The sequence below is a fragment of the Poecile atricapillus genome, chromosome 1, assembly GCF_030490865.1.
Source record: "Poecile atricapillus isolate bPoeAtr1 chromosome 1, bPoeAtr1.hap1, whole genome shotgun sequence".
NCBI classification, from domain to species: domain Eukaryota; kingdom Metazoa; phylum Chordata; class Aves; order Passeriformes; family Paridae; genus Poecile; species Poecile atricapillus.
In genome coordinates, this window is record NC_081249.1 from 154,326,416 (window position 1) to 154,345,000 (window position 18,585).

General features: G+C 34.6%; 1 protein-coding gene across 3 annotated transcripts in view; it reads right to left on the reverse strand.

Moving 5' to 3' along the window:
• Positions 1 to 249: 249 nt before the first annotated feature.
• Positions 250 to 18,585, reverse strand: part of STRN3 (striatin 3) — a 61,543-nt gene continuing 43,207 nt past the window's right edge. For 2 of the 3 annotated variants that reach the window (XM_058837728.1, XM_058837718.1), the window contains exons 9-17: positions 16,794 to 16,927; positions 11,239 to 11,414; positions 11,067 to 11,114; positions 9,206 to 9,327; positions 7,965 to 8,132; positions 7,574 to 7,714; positions 5,549 to 5,656; positions 3,204 to 3,290; positions 250 to 3,093 (exon numbers count right to left, since the gene is read on the reverse strand). In XM_058837728.1, coding sequence (XP_058693711.1) covers positions 2,924 to 3,093; positions 3,204 to 3,290; positions 5,549 to 5,656; positions 7,574 to 7,714; positions 7,965 to 8,132; positions 9,206 to 9,327; positions 11,067 to 11,114; positions 11,239 to 11,414; positions 16,794 to 16,927 — 1,154 coding nt within the window. In that variant the 3' untranslated portion in view covers positions 250 to 2,923. The remainder of the gene's footprint in view (positions 3,094 to 3,203; positions 3,291 to 5,548; positions 5,657 to 7,573; positions 7,715 to 7,964; positions 8,133 to 9,205; positions 9,328 to 11,066; positions 11,115 to 11,238; positions 11,415 to 16,793; positions 16,928 to 18,585) is intronic. The other variant, XM_058837735.1, reaches the window with a different exon arrangement.

Consider the following 18,585-nt stretch of genomic DNA (forward strand, 5'->3'; position numbering starts at 1 on the left):
AGTACTTCAGCTCTTCCATTCTAAAAAACTCAAAACAAAAAACCAGAGTTTTCAGCATGTTATATCCCACAACAAATAAACTAAGATGTAATAGAAATTATTGGTAATATTCAATAACCGATGCCTCACTACAGCATTTGATCCATTATGCGTTAGCGAACTAAGATGATCATTAAGATTTCAATTAAGGAAAATAAGCAAATATTTTTTGTTTTATCATTTCAATTTTAATACAATTAAAAAAAAAGGTAAAGGTTATGCATGGTAATGTTTATTAAACAATCACATTTTATTTAAGCATTAAAATGCAGCAGTCTGGAAAAGCTGCCAGAAACAATGTTTGGCTTCAGAAAAGGCAATTATGAAATTACTTCCAATAAAATTCGAATACTCTCTTGTCTGTTGATTAGTTGAATGCTTTAGACTGGAAAGAACAAAAAGTGCAAGTCAGCTGAATGTTACTTTTAAAAGTAAAGTCTTAGTGTCCTACAAGCAATTACTGGAAGGCCTCACCTCAATCTTCATGATAAAGGACAAAATTCTCCAATTCCTACACAATTATAATTTACTGTAACATTTCAAGCAATGCAACATTATTACTAAAACAAAATTAATTCCAAAATGTAACTGCAGTATTTTGCCTACCATGAGCACCTCTTTCCTTTTTTTTTTTTTCAAGTTCTAATTTGTTTGACATGAAATGGCAAGAAATACATTCTTACTGGAAAACTGGAAACTTACATGGAACAATGCAGTTAAACCACTTATAGGAACATGTTCTAGCTTTAGTTAATTTATACCTAAACATACTACTTTACATGAAAATATTCATATTGTGGTATTCTATTTCTGCTGATACAATTTGAGCAAAGTGACTCATCACAGAATAGATGAATATTGACCTTCAGTTTAGTTTTTTTTTGTGCATCAATTTTATTGGAGGACTTGTAAAGAAATGGACAAAAGTAAGATATATGGGCATAGAAATTATTTTTTTTCTTAAAATTCAACATAGTTATTCAGTGGCAGTTTGAAACAAAAAGATAGTACCTTTCTTGCTCCTAAATCACTTCAGAATCACTTCATATGCAAAGATAATGAAAAACACTGAGATTATTACCTTAGAAGGGCTGTGAGAATACACTAGCAATTTTTGATTTGTCCTTGTAAAAATCTTTTAAAACATTGTGGAAACATGTTCTTATATGTGGGTACTGCTGCTTGAAACTGAACAGTTGCTCAACATCCAGACAACTATTACAATCTTGCAAAAGCAAAGCAGCTTATAAGCATAATAAACAAATGGTCATTTTGCTAAAATTGAGACCTAATTTAGTAATTTGTAGAATGACTCTTTCAAACTGTGCAACACAAAATAATGTAGCCAACAGTAACATACAGGTACACCATTTAATATTTATTATATGCATTTTATATACATTATTTTTCAACAGCTGTACTTTTGCTATGTGGTACAATCTTAAAAATTTGCTGATTCATAGTTTGTAAAACAGAAACCTTACAAAACTCATCAAAACTCGCAAACTGATCAGAAAAGTTTTGTGGAAGACTAGAAAAAATACTTTCTTGTATTAATCATGCATTACACAAACAAAATTTTTAGTTACACCATAAACTGAAGCACATCTGAAAAATAAAATAAAAGCAGGGAATAACTAGTCAAAACACAGCAGATTTATTAATCTTGAATTAACTACTTTTGTATTCTATTTGAAATGCAAATAAAAATAATTTTCACTCCAAAGGTTCTGAAACAAGATTGTTTTTTTGGAATCAACTCCACTCCAGGTACTTAACCAGAGGAAAAATAATTTCTTGGTTTGCAACTTTAGAATTATCAAATGTCCCATTTTCTCATCTATTTTAGACTGTTCAAAGAGTGCCATAACAGATATACAGGGCCCTTTAACACACTACATAAAAGGATATAAAGACCAACAAAAAGTGAAATAAATAACAATAGGCCATTAGCAAGATGGGTAATCCTTGATAAATAAACTCGTAAATACAGTAAGATGTACAAAATATCACATAGTGATAGGATGCCAAGATTAATTTTTTTTTTTAAGAGTTCATTCAGGGGTGTTAACCCCTCTGTGTTTCATTTGAACACATTTTACAGTCCTTTATTTATGAAGACAGTTATGCAATGATGATGAATTAGCATCCTTAAGCAAGGACTTAGCTGAGCTGTATTAGGCAAAAGAAGGGAAGATTGTGGTTACACGGCAGCGGGTCAGTGAGATCTCTGTGTTTTAGGGTTCTATAATGCAGAAAAACATTATCAATACAATCTTGAGCACTGTTGTGACAGGCTAAATATATAAAAAGACTTATAAAAACTAGAATTTTATCCAAACATTTTGTGCAACTAATGCTAAAATATTTTAAGTTAAATTTCCTTTTCTTTAAAGCAAAATAAAAGTTTAAAAGGGGAATCTGTGGCATTCAACTGATAAACAGAAGATTACTAAGAGATGAAAAGAAAGCTACTCTTGGAGCTCACTTCCCCCCACAAGAGCACCACATTCCTAACCCTAAGGCAGCACACAGAGTCCAAAATAAAAGTCTTTTGTAAGATCAGACTCCACGTTTGCTTAAAGACACCTAAAGAACAGACATACGCTCAGTTCATATCCAGTCAAGGCTACAAATACTGGTTTTCTTTTTTGTATTTGTCCCCACCCCCCCAAATACAGTAATTACAGTTAAATGAATGAGCCTGACATTGTTCAGGATGTGGTGACTTTTCACCAACTTCTACCTGCCCCACTCAAGAGCCTTCACCCAGGCAGATCAGATGTAGTGTCTTATAGGTAACCTTATAATTGATGGCAGTGACGCATTCCCTCTTTTTTGTCCAAACAGACCTGCTGTTATGATGCAGGTTTGTTCTGCTATGTCACACGAATACTTTGGCAAGGGCATCAGCTCCTGCACTGGCAATATATGCTTTTGATGGATGAAATGCTACATCATAAATTGATTCATCCAGCTTTTTCCTATGAGCTGTTATTTCTTGTACACATGTCTTGCTGTCCAAATTCCACAACCTAATGGAGCAATCATGGCCTGTTTAGGAAAGAAAGAAAGGAAAAAGACAAAAGACAAGGTTATATTTGTCAGAAATTCAGTGCATCATATATGCATAATTTATACAGAATATGAAAAATAATCCTTACTTCCAGACATTAAATAGATTCCATTAGGATCTACAGCTAGACTTGTGACAGCATCCAAGTGAGCAACCATAGAATGGATCATTTTACCTAAAAGAAAAATAAACAGTGAATTTCCTGTGAAGTACTTTTTATTTAAAAACAGTCAACCCATTCTCCTTAAATGCAATATAAGATAACATGCTTATTTAGATTCTAGTAATATTTGAATGGTTCTATTCCATTAGAAATTATGAAGCTTCAACTGCAGACTCTTGTATAAACATATGGGCAAATGACACACAACTCTCCAAAAAGCATTGCAAGCAATCTTTTTATCCACTTGGCATCTTTATTCGCAGTAACAACAATGAAGACCTAAAATGACTGGGTAAGAACCTCTGACTCTTAAATGTCCTAATAACTGCCCCAGTAGGAGAGTGTTGATGAAGCTTTGTAAAACGAGACTTACTGACCCATATCAATGATCTATCTATCTCTGTCATTGCTAGGAGAGAAAAATAAGGCAACTAAAGGATACTTTCCCAAAATACTCTCCAGCTTCTAACAATGAACTGTTTGGTTATATCACAAACCAGAACAGTTAACTCTGCATTCAACTACTCTTAATGCATTTCTTGGCATTGACCTCTGCTCCTGGACTCTCACTAACATCTTCTAGCACCTCATGATGCTTTTTCAAAGGAGTTCTGTAATGTTTAATTGCACAGAAGAACCACTGTCTCTCTCCTGTTTCGAGCCTATCACCTGTTGGGATCAGCAACTGAACCTCAGTTCACATGTTAAAAATGAGAGCAAATAAATCCCTGTAAGATCATGACCAGCATGAAGAAAGTGTATCGGTTGTTCATCTTCCTGAAGAATCTCAGCCTATTCAAGTATCTAAGATTATTCCTGAAGAAGCTAAAAGTTACTGAAGATCTTTGATCATCATCTTTCTAACCATTCTCTGAAACATATTAATTTGGCTGCATCCCTTTTGAGATATGGGAGACTTCACTCACAGTATTCATATAAAGGTATTAAAAATGTTCCCTTTTGCTTTTTATTCCTTTCCCTCCTTCTAATATGCATTTTGCTACTCTGACTGCTAAGCAACAAATTAGTATTTTTATCCAACCTCTTATTTTAACTCCAAGGTATTACTTTGAATAAGAAATCTGCCCAGTGATTATTATTTTGTATTATAACGTTTGTTTTCCTTACATGTATCATTTCCCATTTATCCACATGGAATTTAATTTGCCTGCCTTTATGTCTTTTAAGATCTCCAGTTCTTCCTTGTCAGCCCTCATGTTTAATAACCTGAATTAATGAATGTCAGTTAACTGCCAATATACTGCTCCCTGTTCAGATGAATCACAATGTTGAACTATTGCTGATCCCTCCAGACCCACTGATATTTTATTCCACAAAAAACATTTACTTTGACCTCCTGTTTCCTGTCTTTGACCCAATTATTTTTTCATGCAGATTTTTCTCCTTATTCTTTTTTTCTTTGAAGCAATAAATCTTAATTTCAGCAATGTCAATGCAATGCATTTAATGACCACAACTCAAATACATATGTTCATGGCAGGTGCAAAGTGGAAAAAATCTCCAGCTTTTTTGCTTTAGAAAACAAAAACCTCAAGAACACCATCCTCTGCTGGGCCCAAACCAAACACCTCAAACAGAGGTTTTGTATGTGCTTACTTAAAGTGAGCTCCCTTTTTTTTTTCTTCCAACTTTGATAGGTAACATGTAGGAAGTGACAGGTAATTTCACAAATAGGAAGTTAAAGTTTGTTCTTAGAATTATTTTAACATTTTTGTCATGACAGGCAGTGCAGTTTTCTCCTATAGCCTTCTTTATCCTCTTTCTTCCAGATCCTTTTCTGGTTTATGAACTGTATCAACAACTTAAGTATAACATAGTATTTCATTACCATAACAAATTTAGCGTTATTCCTTGCCCTAATAGGTACTAAGTGATCTTTTTTACTACTGAGAGCTGAAAAACATAACTGACAATAGTTAGAGTTAAAAGCATGGAAATGATGAAAGAAGAAACAAAGCAGACATACTCTATAAATTACGAAAGCTCTAAAGTAAAGACCACTTTTTTGTCCCTCACAACTATCTCTGCCCATTTTGAGAGTGTTTTCTGACTCCTGAAGTCACAATTGCAACAGGTATCTCTGCTTCACAGAGAAGGTACTGAAAAAGTTTAATCTTCAAAATACCAAAAGTTCTGTTTTATATAAGACTACATCACCAGTAAGTTTTCTACAAATGGATTCTCCCTATGTCATCCAGAATGTCTTCAAACATATTCATATATACAAATTAGGTTCTCCTTATCCTTACCCGTTTTGTTGTCAAAAAATTTGATGTGTCTGTCTTCATGTGCTGTAATAGTTACAGGAAGTGTGGGATGACTTACTACCTTGTTAATATGATTATTTGATTGTACACCTGAAAATAAAATGAAAGAATATTCATCTGCCTCAAAGAAAATGTCAAAGTTAAAATGACAGTATTTTAGCATTATACTTTAGATTACCACATTATTTAATATTATGTAAGCAATATTTTAGGACCAACAGACCTCCTAAGAAATAAAGCTTCTTGCTTTACAGGATGGGGCAAAGTGAGGTAGCCAAAGTACTGTAAGGTTAAAGCCTGCAAGTAGTTTACACCCATGAAAGATTCTTGCAAGATAAAACCCAGAAAGTACTGCAGGGCAGCACTAGCGAAGTAGAAACAAACTGTAGCATGAGTAATGTATGTTTAGCACACAGCTCTAACACCTCCACATCAAAAATTATTTCATTTGGGGGGGGGTGAAGGGGGGGTGGAAAGACAGAAGCACAGAGTGGTTTGGGTTAGAAGGGACACATTCTACTAGACCAGAGAATCCAAGTAACTAAAGTCAACCTAACCCTCATAGATTCTGTCAGATGTATTTGTGTCTTCAGTTTCAACTTAAACAACGAATGGTTTAAATCTCTTCACAAGTCTACAGGATACTCTTAATTTCTGTGTTTAATTTTTCTTGATTCCATTTTAAAGACTCTCTTCAAACTAGAAAAGGTATTTCTCTAAATTGTGATGTCATCCTTCTCACTTCAATATCAGGCTTTGCAGAAGATACCTGTAAGACAGCTTTTACAGTTTTGTAGCCTGTGTTGAAGTCTGTAAATTTAATTATTAAGTAAACTACACTACTTAGAGGGGAGAGGCAGATTATCCCCTTGCATTATTCTTTCAGATCACATTTTATAGAAAGAAATGAGCAGAAACTGGAGGTTTTCCTTATGAAACACTTTAGGAGGTTCATAAAAAGAAGTCTCCTCTATATAGAGTTTCATCAAATACATGCAATTACTTCTTGATGAGCTACCTCTCCATAACACTTTATTTGCAGAAACAGGATTTCTAAAAAGTTCAACCAGAAAATGTGTTTAATCCCAAAAGAACTAAATATTCTGTTTAATTTATTTATTAATTTATTATTCACCTACATGTCTTAGTATCTTCCATGTCGAGCCCATATAATGAAAACTGTGGTTTAATATATAAATCAGGCAAGTGAATCTTAAGAAATCTTAGAGGACAATAACTGTTGATTTCACTATCTCTAACTACTTTAAAATCCTGCTAAGACTTATAAAAAGGCTTGGGTGGAAGGGACCTTTAACATCATCTAGTTCCAATCCCTCCTCCCAAAGGCAGGGTCACCATCCACCGAACTGGATTCTTTAAAGCTACATTCAATCTGGCCTAGAACACTTCCCAGGGATGGAGCATTCCAAATTTCCCTGAGCAACCTGTGCCAGTGTCTCACCACTCTCACAGTAAAGAACTCCTTCCTAATACCTAATCTAAACCTATTATCTTTCAGTTTGAAGCCATTCAAAGCCCTTTGTCTTGTCACCACATGCCCTTGTACAAACAAGTTCCTCTCCAAATTTCTTGCAGCCTTGCTAACCTTCCTTTAGGTACTGGAAGATCACAATAGTATCTCCCAAGAACCTTCTCCAGCCTGAACAACCCCAACCCTTTCAGCCTGTCTTCACAGGAGAGGTGCTCCAGCTCTAGGATCATCTTCACGGCCTTGCTCAGGACTCAGTCCAACAGGTCTATATCCTTCTTATGCTGAGGCCCCAGAGATGGATGCAGCACCCCAGGCAGGGTCTCACAAGAGCAAAATAGAAGGGTTAAAACACCTTTCCGTAGTGTTTGTTCCAAGCATCTAACCATCTTTCAAACTGAATGATGCAGTAGAGGAGTAAAACTTTTTTATTTACTACACCATACAATGAGGTACCATAATAATAGAACAGGAACCTCATTCAAGATGGGTATTTAATACAAAAGAGCTCTACTTACCAGATTCTACTTGTGATGAAAACATTACCACTGACTGGGATGTTTCTAAATCATAGATGACTGTGCTGCCAGTGTTAAAAGATGCCACCATATGAGCAGGGTCACAACCTATAAAGTCAACTGATGTGGGTATTCCATTCTCTGTAAAGAACGAAAAATATCTTTAGAAAAAATAAAACACTTTAAAAATTCCTGCCAGTATAAACATTTAAGGTCATACTTAAAGAAGATATTTGGTCATTTCTTTAAAGCAATGCTATAGCACCATGATTATTTTATTACAAGTTATTCTTTTAGCTATGTTACCTACTTAGGATAAATGGAGATAATGAGTCTGGATGCATCATCAGCTGCCTCATAACAGATTTTCAAAACCACTGCGAAGAGTTACCTTTCTCTCCATTGTAAGTGCAAATACAGGGAATCTTTTCCGGTGGGTTCCATAACCTAATAGTGCCATCTGCTGAACAAGAGAGTAAGTGATTCTTTACACCACTGTAAGCGAGACCCCAGACTGCATCTGTGTGAGCAATTAATGTGCCAGCTAGAACGTTTGGCTCTGGAAAAAAAAAGTTCAGAAAGAAAACCTTTTTAGTGAAGAAGCATTAAGTATTTCTTGTACCTCAACATAAATTAAATTCCACATAAACCAGCTGTATGTCCCCCCTGCCCTTCCTGTTTAAGCAACAGCTAGAATATTACACAAGTCATTTTGGACAACCACAGCCATCTTTCTCAAAAAACCAACCAACCAACTAACCAGGAAAACAGACAAACAAACTCAAACCAAAAACTCTACCAAATCACCCAAGAAAAAACCCCCACAAACAAGTCAAACAACTATAGCCCCTTTTACAGAATTATACACTCTTGTTGCCACCCCTTCTCTTATTTCTTCCTTCCAAATTCAACATCTTAAAGATGCTTGATCACAGCCCTTCCTTTGTACAAGGTGCAGAAAATCAGCTTTCTACTTAAACACTGGATGTTTACTTGATACAGTTTTTCTCAGCATTCTCTGCTGACACATAAGTATGGTCTAAAGCTCTCAAGGACACTAATAATAAAAACAGGACTAATCTTTTCCTGTGGAGCTGAGAATCTTATTTTCATCTTCCTGATAGTTTAGAGTTGCCTTTTATAGAGGGTTTTTAAATCTGTGCAGAGTTTTCCAAGAAGTTATCAGCTATTTAATTTTAGAGACATCTAAAATTAAAGATATCTAAAGTTAGGGACCTGAGATGCAAATTAGAAACATGAGACATAGAATCTGAGCACACATCTCAGTTTTCTGCCAAATTTCCATCAGAAGAAATAAATACATCATTTTCAAGAAGTTGCAATACTGGTTCAAAATTTTTTGCTTCTCAAAAATATAAGTTATGATAATTTTTTTTCTTTACTGCATAAATCTCAGAAATTGCTGTCTCTAATTCTACACAAAGTACATCAACAGTGCAAGTGGGAATAAAGAACTAATGATGGCCACACATAAGTAGTTGAAAACACACAGCATAGCTGAGAAATGGCAGCAATATTTCACAAAAGCTCTAGAAAATAGATGAGCATCAAGTGGAAAAATAATGTTCAAGACAATGGTCAGAGGTTGTTTATCTTTTTAAAGGTACTTACCATAGGTATCATAAGGATCCACACTAGGGCTAGGCATGTTCCACCACTGGATGGTTGCATCAATGCCACCACTGAAACACTGTTCTCCATTGGAACTAATTGCCAATGACAATACAGGTCCACTATTGAGAGACAGAGAAAAAAGCTGATTGGTAACTGCCTACAGGATAGAAGTAAAAATTTGGCTATTTAAAAAAAAAAAAAATCTGGATTGGCTTAAGCAGTTAAGAACCCCTTAAACTCCATAGAAAAATTCTAGCAAAAAAATTTTTAAGTCCCAACAAGTGATACCAACCTCTGTTAAAATAATCACAAGTAATTAGCTAAAACTATGCAAAGTGAAGCAATTCAAAGAACATCACTTATTTATTTCTCAGAAGCAACAGTAACTAAAACCTACAAATGGTAAGTTTTTACAGTGCATCTATGTCAACCTAATAGCTAGCTGTGCAGAGAGAGGTGGCAGTAGCTCCCTGCCACCGAACTATTTTCTCATTTTACTTTTAGGAACAGATAGTAACCTATGCCCCAGGAAACTGTTCAGAGAAATTATCCTAAAAACTGTACCTTTTGGCCAAAAAACTCCTACTGGTTTAACTTCTTCAACCTGCTTGCAGTGATACCAGACAAGCACAAGTTGTACCCCAAAGGAAGAAACAGGTCTATTACTTTGGACACGCTACTACCACCACATGTTTAACTGTACTACAGTTAAACCACATCCACAAAATTAGGTGTCTGGGTCATTCAGTGGCCATGCTCATGATATCAATGAGTGCAGATAAACAAACTAGAACTACATATTTGAAGATGTTGAAAAGGAAGACTACTGGCTGAATCCACCTATACATTTGGTAAAGTGAAAAATAAGGATGGGCAGGAAGGTAATGCTGCTCAATAACTGCCTGAGGGGAAAAACCATAAAATTTTGTTTCATCATACTGGAAGCCACAGGGTGGGAATTAGTTCTCTATCAGAGAACTTATCTTTTCATAGTCACTAAAAACCACACAATTAACAGCTTAAATTTGGACTCAGATCTGGAGAATTCAACTGGTCAGTAACCCTCTAGATCACTTACAAGAACTTGTATTTCATGAGGACAAATTGGTCACCCAGTCCTGGGGAAGAGTGTTTTATGCTTTAGGTAATAAATGAGAAAGTAAGACATGATGTTCTATCACGTGGTGTAAGGGGAGGGTGATAAGAGCATGTGTAAATTTCCAAACACAAACTATGAATTCATTTTCTTTTTTGCTGTTTTTGAGGCAAGCACAAGAAGTGCCACCCACTTTCATGCTTATCAAAGAACCCTCTTGAAGCTTACCTGCTAAACAGGTTGGAAAGTGCATCTTTACTTATATAAGAAAAGTGCTACTCTGGCTATCAACTGTGTGTTTTTATCTTGCTTTCTTATTGAAAGAAAGCAGAATTCAAAATTAGCAAGGGAAACTCAGGTAGTAATAAAACAGTTAACACAAGCTGAAAAATCATTAAGACTCAGACCTGTATTTGAAGCTACTAGCCAAGACCAGCCTATACTTCACTCATCTTTTCCACATATTACATATAAAATCCACAGTCTGAGACATGTCTTAGGTGAATTCATTATCATAATCTATAATCTCTCCTTTCCACTGCAACTAATCAAATTTGCCACTTTCCTGTTCTTGTGTTATCATAGACTCTGCAATTCGTGACAGGGACTTGGTATTAAGCTGCTTTGCAAAGTATAATGGGCCTTTAATGTCTAAACACTGTAAAAATTAGTATAATTTCTGGCTTTTACACTGAAGTTTTTTATGAATACAAGAGATAACAACAATGTATTTATCAGCCATGAATAATGTCAAACACTCACATGTGGGCCCTAAATGTGTAGATGGGTTCTACATCTAAAGAGGCACTCCTGAAAGAAAAAGAAGAGTTATTATAGCATATGAAATCTCTACTTAAAAACTCTGAAAATGTAAGAGTTTAATCAATTTCAAAGGCATTTAAAACATATGCTTTATAAAAACCCATATACTTGCTTTTTGGCAGGAACCGTTTTCTGCAAATTCCAAAGTTTTAGAGTATGGTCCTCAGAGGCTGTAACCAGCACAGGCTCTACAGGATGAAAAGCTAATGCTCGCACTCCATCAAAATGACTGCGTAGCGTGTACTTAGGGTTCCATGTCTTTCGGAAGGCATCTTTATTAGCTGGCAACTTAAAAGAGAAAAGGAAAGGAGTAATTTTATCTTGGATTTTAAAATATGTATTTATATATATATATATATATGCTAATATATATTCAACCTTAAGTTTGCATTTATCTATTGACTTTTCTATATACATCTACAACCTCATCTGGCCAGCTAGACAGTCTGCAAATTTTTCTCTTGTAACAGTTTCCTTTGACCCATGCTGGAATGATATATAATGTTAAACACACAATAAAAAAGATTGGATTTCCAAAACCTATTTTAATTCTTTTGTGCAATGACACTAATTCTTGCAGAAAGAGAAATATTTCATTGAGTATCATGTCTGCACCCCAGGAAGAGATTACAGCCATCAAAAGTTCATTTACCACTTAAACACAATACAAATGAACTTCAGGTCCTCCTCATATAAGTAACTTGACTGAGATTGACAAGAAACATACATAGTTCTTGAATACTGCTACAGGTGAAGTTATGTACACAGAAATAGCTAATCAAAATTACAATACACATTTCTCATGACTGAGTGTGACATTACACAAATATTTTTTAAGTCTTTGATGAGTTTCAAATGTATTTGTGAGACAATAACTTAGCTGCTTTGTGAAGCAATACATGCAAATGATACATTTATATACTGTTAACATCTAAGTCATAGTCTTAACCGATTGACTGTTAGGCTAAAATACAATAATTACTTAATTATTAAGTAAGTTGCTAAGTAACTTAATATTAAGTTGCTTAATATTAAATATAGGTAACTCAAAAGAATCACCAGAAAAATTCAAGCCCTTCTAGTGATTGCAAGAGACTACTTTATTGTCAGCAAGACCCTTAAAAGACTAAATTCCATTCTAAGCCTCCATCACAAAGAAATAACATGTCCAAGTACCTCTTCTCTCTTGCCCTAAAGTCAGTTTAGAAAACTGACTTGAATTAGATGAACAGAATCAGCAAACTAAGAATTAATGGAAACAAATTGTATCATTTGTCTTACACAAATGGAAACTAATTGTATCCTTTGACTTACACACTATTCAGCATGTAATTGTAATGTATGTTTCTCAACTGTAGGCCAGAATAGCTTGACATCTCAAACTAATTTCAGCAAAACTAATAAGAAATTAACATCTCCCATAGCTAATCAAATCTAACTACCTTTTATCTGTCAGGACTGAAAATAGATAATAATGTAAGATGTACTGTAATAAGTATTTTTGGACCAGGTCTATAACCTGGATTGAATTATCATTACTCACTGAAACCAAATTCAATTCTATCCAACAAAATAAAGAGGTTCAGATGATAAAATTTACTGTTCTGAGTTACAGATGTGCAGACATTTGCTTTTCCATTATATTACTGTATATTTCTGTCCTAAGCGCAAACTTTACCTAATTCCAATCAACTCAAAGAAGCCTGTTATACCAGATATGTAACCTGAATTTTTAGGGTTTTTTAAATACCAACCAAAAAAAACATACAATAAACATTTTGTTTGCAATCTTTATACTTCAGAGTACAGTGAATACTGCAATATTTTTACCGAGATTTATTTAGCAGTGTAGTGCTAAAGAACTTAAATTATACTATATGAAATTATAATATATAATTATATATAATATATAATTATATTAAATTAAATTATATTAAAATATTATATACAAGCTTCATAAAAAGAATAATCTTTTTTTTTTTCAGGAAACAGAGCAGAGTGGAATTCTGGAGTTCTGCATTAAACATAATTTGGACCAAAATGTTGATTTATTTCCCTCCCCAAATGGACAAGGGGGAGGGAAAACAAAAGGAAAAGATGAAGGTATTTTTCTAGTAGAGTCCCTTGATATTTTAAATCCTCATTATGTAACATATTCACCCACCTAGTTAACTTATGTTGCCTCATGTATTTGCAGTAATCTGGGGCTTAGAGAAATTAAAGCCAAAAATGTTAAATAGCAATTCTTAATTTTAGCACATGATCTGTCCCAAATTATGCAAAGACTTTCAAATTTTTGGGTGCAACATGCATCCACACAACAATAGTATCTATTACAGTTGTGATGAAAAGTCATTTGAGAAAATCAGGACTGTATACAGTCATCCTTATTTTTCAAAACATGATTCTCTCTCTCTTTTTCTTTTTCTTTCTCTTTTCTTTAAAGGATTGTTACAAGGCTAATTTTGGTTTTGGCAGTACAGAGAAATCTGCTAAAATGCAAGGTATAGAATTTACACAAGTTATGAAAAGTAAGATACATTTCCTATTTTTAGTATAGCTTTGAAGTTTTAATATTTTTAAAATGGACTGGAACATGTTGATTCTTTTAGAAGACACTACATACACTTTACTAGAAACCTAGTTATATACAAGCCAATTTTTTTAAATTCTTCTCCCTATCTACGTTTCTATGGATCTTGATATCCGTACTACAAGAGAACAACTGATACATCTTTAAAGAGGTCCTTGCAATCTCTAAGAAAAAAAGCTAACCAGTAATGTATTTCCAAAAAAACAAACAACCATAAAACCCAACCCTACCTCAGAAAAACAGTCAAGGACTTGGAAAAGGGATTTGATGATTACAAATGATAATTGTGAGATTATTTCAAAATGAAACAAAATGGGGCAGAGGAGCAATGGAAAAACAATGAAATGTGACAGTATCTATCAATGTTCAAAAGTGGGACATATCCAAAGCCTCACAAAACATATGGCGTGGATAGACACACTGCCCCACTGAGTCTGGATGCTCTACTCTGTGTATTTATATACACTGGCAAGATAGAAGACAGACTATGGAACCATACAACTTCACTAGCTGCTCCTCCCTTTTTCCAAGGACTTCAGTGGACTTAACTAAAGTTAAGTTAAAAAGTTAAGAAGGCTCAAACAGCCCATTCATTCTGCCTTGTAAACTACAGGCAAACCAGACTGAATCTACATGAAACTACTGAGCTAAACAAACAAATAAAAAACAGCTCCCTCCTACAAACAAAAGGCACCAGGGAATGAAGATCTTCCTCACCCCTGCAGTCAACAGAATCCTAACACATTGTAAGGAGACATGCATTTCCCTATCTCAAACAAGTACTCCACAACAGCAAACAAAAATTTTAGAAAACAATAATTAATAACTGCAGTGTCTTTCTATGTTTTAATGTTATTTTTTTCTTGAACATGTTGCAACTTACTGGAGACTTACAAGTTTACATGCTCTGATAAAGGAAAGCTTTCCCTTTTTCAGTCAGTCCTACTGCAGAAAAACACTATTCTCTGCTGCTATGGAATCAAAAAATACACAAACGGGAGCACTTGATTTGGCAACATTATTCCCTCAGAGTACAAAAAAACTACATGCACCAAGGTCAATGTAAGTAACTAGATGGTAAGGAAGACATGACTTGAGATGACTGTACTGTTTAACAGATGACTAGTCTTGGAGACAACCTATGAATTTAATCAAACATACAGAAATCTTTTGAGTTCTAGCTGAAATTCCTAAGATTTATACTTAAATACCCCCATTGTGTATTCATATCCTCTCCTTTTCAAAATACAGCACTCATCAAGGAGTGATACATGAAAGCTAGTGGAAGCCTGTTGTGGCTTTATTTATTAATGCACTCTAATGGCTCACAAAAGCTATTTGAAGAGTATGAACCTATTGGGAAAATATGCATTAAGTGTTGGGGTTTGAGGTATTTTCATTGTTCTTGGTCTACTTACACATTAACTTAGCTTAACACCTCCTAGTCTGGAGATACACTGGAAAAGGAGGCGACTTTAGCTAAGCTTAGAAGGGCATTCGACTACGTTGCCCTCCAAGTACTGTATTACAGCTTCAAGGTCTTACTGTGCTGCAAATCCATAGCTATGAGTGAACAACTTCAGAAATTAAGAACTATCAGGGACTTTTTAACCTAAAGAAACTTGTGATGAAAAACTAATAGCATCTGAATTTCAGTCTCTTCAAAGTCACGATAGGACAGTGTCATTTTAAATATAAAAAAAATTGCTGCCATCTGTGTTATTTTATATTTTGTTTTTTCTGACACACAAAGCCAGAAGTCACTGTGCATTTTCCAGCTATGCTTTAAAAGGAAGAAAATATCCTAAGAGTACTGGGAAAGGAGGACTGGACAAGAAGCAGGGGAACCAAATGACAATTATGGTCAATCCCAACTCATTGTCGGTGAATGGTCTAGTAAGAAAACCAGACTCTACCTCTCTCTTTTGTCTCCTGTATACACCAGATACCAGAGCATGAAATCGCCTTTTCCCACTCACCTCCCAAACCAAGCTAAAATTAAAGAGCCTCTAATAAAGGGCTTCAGTGAGAAAATTTTGAAAATTCAACTACACTGAAAAAGTAAGATCAACTTAATCTACAGGATGATTAACACCTTCCAACCTTCAACAAATGTGTGCTTCTACTGCAAATTTCTTATTAGCTCAGGCAGCACTTCACATTTGTGTATTTATCAGCTATTCACTGCTTTAAGTCTCCCAAGAGCAAAGGTAACCTCTATTCTGCATCACTCTTCACCCCAGAGAAATTGTTCTGTCAGCTTTGTCACAAATAGCACAGATTCTCATGTATCAGTTTGATTAGTTGGTATCAGTTATATTCATTGTAATGCTTTCTGAGTTTAGTCCTGGCTTGCCTCTAAATATCCCTCCACCTCAGAATAAGCAAAACAGCTACACACTGTTTTATAAAGAATCTGTACTTCACAAAAGACAGCAGTACACTACAAACTTGCAACCTGCAGTCAAGTCAATACAAGACGTTTTAAATGCAATACTGCATGCAAAACTTACCTGAACACTTCCCTAACCAGCCATCCAACATCACTAGCCAATGAAAAATTTAACACTATTGGTATAAGCTTAATGAATACATTCAAAGGAATGTCAGAATACTCTGGATTATAATAAAAACATTCCCTAAAAAGCTTACATCTGAAAAATACTATTATATATACAGTCTGTGCTGTTAACACTACTTACTCATCAAAAGGACAGCAAATAAGTTAGTATCAGTATTTGTGTTTCATGCCATGTCTACTCAACCATCCTTTTGAATGTATAACTGTCATTTTTGTCATGTTAAGACATTAATATGTATTTTATGCCATAACACATTTCCCCCCCCCCCCCCAGTGACAAAATCTGAATTAAATTATTAATGTAGAAAAAACCCAAGTCATCTCACTTAATTCTGGTTACCCAAATTACTTAGCTCATTCACAAGGTGTTCTTTCCTTCCAAGTAACAGCTTTTACTAAAGAAGTACATCAATAATGTTCAGGGTTGTGGAGAGGGAACCCAACTATTATTGATTAAACTGTACAAAGAATTTTAAAATAAAATTGAACTTACATCATAACTATAGTCTGCATCATTTGTTACTGTCAAGTCTGCAAGGTCTCCAAGGCCCAGTACACTTAACAACACATCATCAGAACCCATAATAAATGACTTGCCTCCTCCAGGTGGAAACGTTATTGGCTCAGCTACAAAGAACAAAACAGTTTCTTTAAGTCTCAATAGAGTAATTCAAACTGATGAAAAGCTGCATTATTCATCACTTAACAGCAAAGCAGAGCTTAAAACTGAACTTGTATGTACTACATACAGCCCCAACTAAAAAAAAACAACAAAACAAGAGCATGAAGACACACACACATGTGCAAACACACACACATTATATACACAATTCTTGTATCATGCTTTGTCATTTGATTTCAACTTACTTTACAGAGGTTTTGATACTGACAAGTGACTTGACTGACATTATTTTACACTGCAATACCAAATGTACATCCCTTCAAATTCTCAGCTGAATTTTTCCTTCATTATACCATGCTTCCTGCCTTCTATCCACTTGCAAATAAGTCTTTGTGTTTTATACTAGGCAAATATTCCTACTTGTATACCGAAGTATTTTTTAATCACTCGAGCAAAAGACTCCTGCAAAACATCTCTTCTGAGTTTTTTCAGACAACCGAAAAAATGAAAACATCAATTATTTATTAACTTCCTCTTTTAGTTTCTCAACATGATTTTAAATTTTTCTAATTCTAATTTTACAGTACACTCAACGATACTCATGTTGTCTAGCTATGCCTTCCTCAAATTAAAATTTAAAATTCCTGCTAATTATAATTTAGAATGAATAAAAGTTATATATAGCCATTCACTATGAATTCACAACTGAATAAAAAAGTTGAAAATATTCACCCATATTTTTTACCCTCTTCAATCATTCTGTAAATCTCCCTCAAATATCAATTTAGCAGTAAGGAATAGGAATGAAGGCTTAATCATTGCAACACTTCAGCACATTTTAGAAGCTACTTTTACTTCTCAGTTTTCTTTTCCACTTAGAAATAGCAACACGTGTTAAGTAGAGTATCTAAAAATTAGGTATGTGTGAACTTAGCTAAGTACAAGCATCTGCAAAATATGTTAGATGATATTTGACATCTTGAAAAATTAAACCCGCTTGATTCTGAATTTCACTGATATGGCAGAGAGAGTTACAGCCTCACTTTAATGCCGCTCCTTATTTCTAATCCTCCTAGAAAACCCTTCAATCTCAGAGAAAATAGTTTTCAGTTTCCTGGGGTTTTTGTCTTCTAAAAATTGTTCCAAACAAGAGGAATAATTAACACATTCCTGTTTAGAAAAACACATCTCCGTTATTCCATATGGCCACTACTGGAATGGTAACCTACCTCCCATTCACTCCTGCTGAAGGAAAGTGACTGAAACCAGGTGTAAAGTTAGAGACGTCTGTCACCACTGCTAGGGCTAGCCAATGCAGCTAGATCAAAATACATCACCTCTCAAGAATAAAGTAGGTTCTAATACTTCAGCACTATCGTACTATTAAGAAATGTTACCTCATTAGCACAGTCAACACAACTGTTTGTGAGAATCTAAGAACATAACATACGTAAGAATGCAGACTGCTGCTCCTACAACTGCATACAAAGAGCGAACAATATTCTTACTATGCACAATCACCTCTTGTAAAAGTACTGACAATCCATCCAGAGGTTTGACTCATAAGAATGCTACATTATATTAACAAGCCAAAATGGCTTACCATGCCCTTATATGAATAAGCTTTTTATTTTCATTAGTAATTTACTAAAACTCTATATTT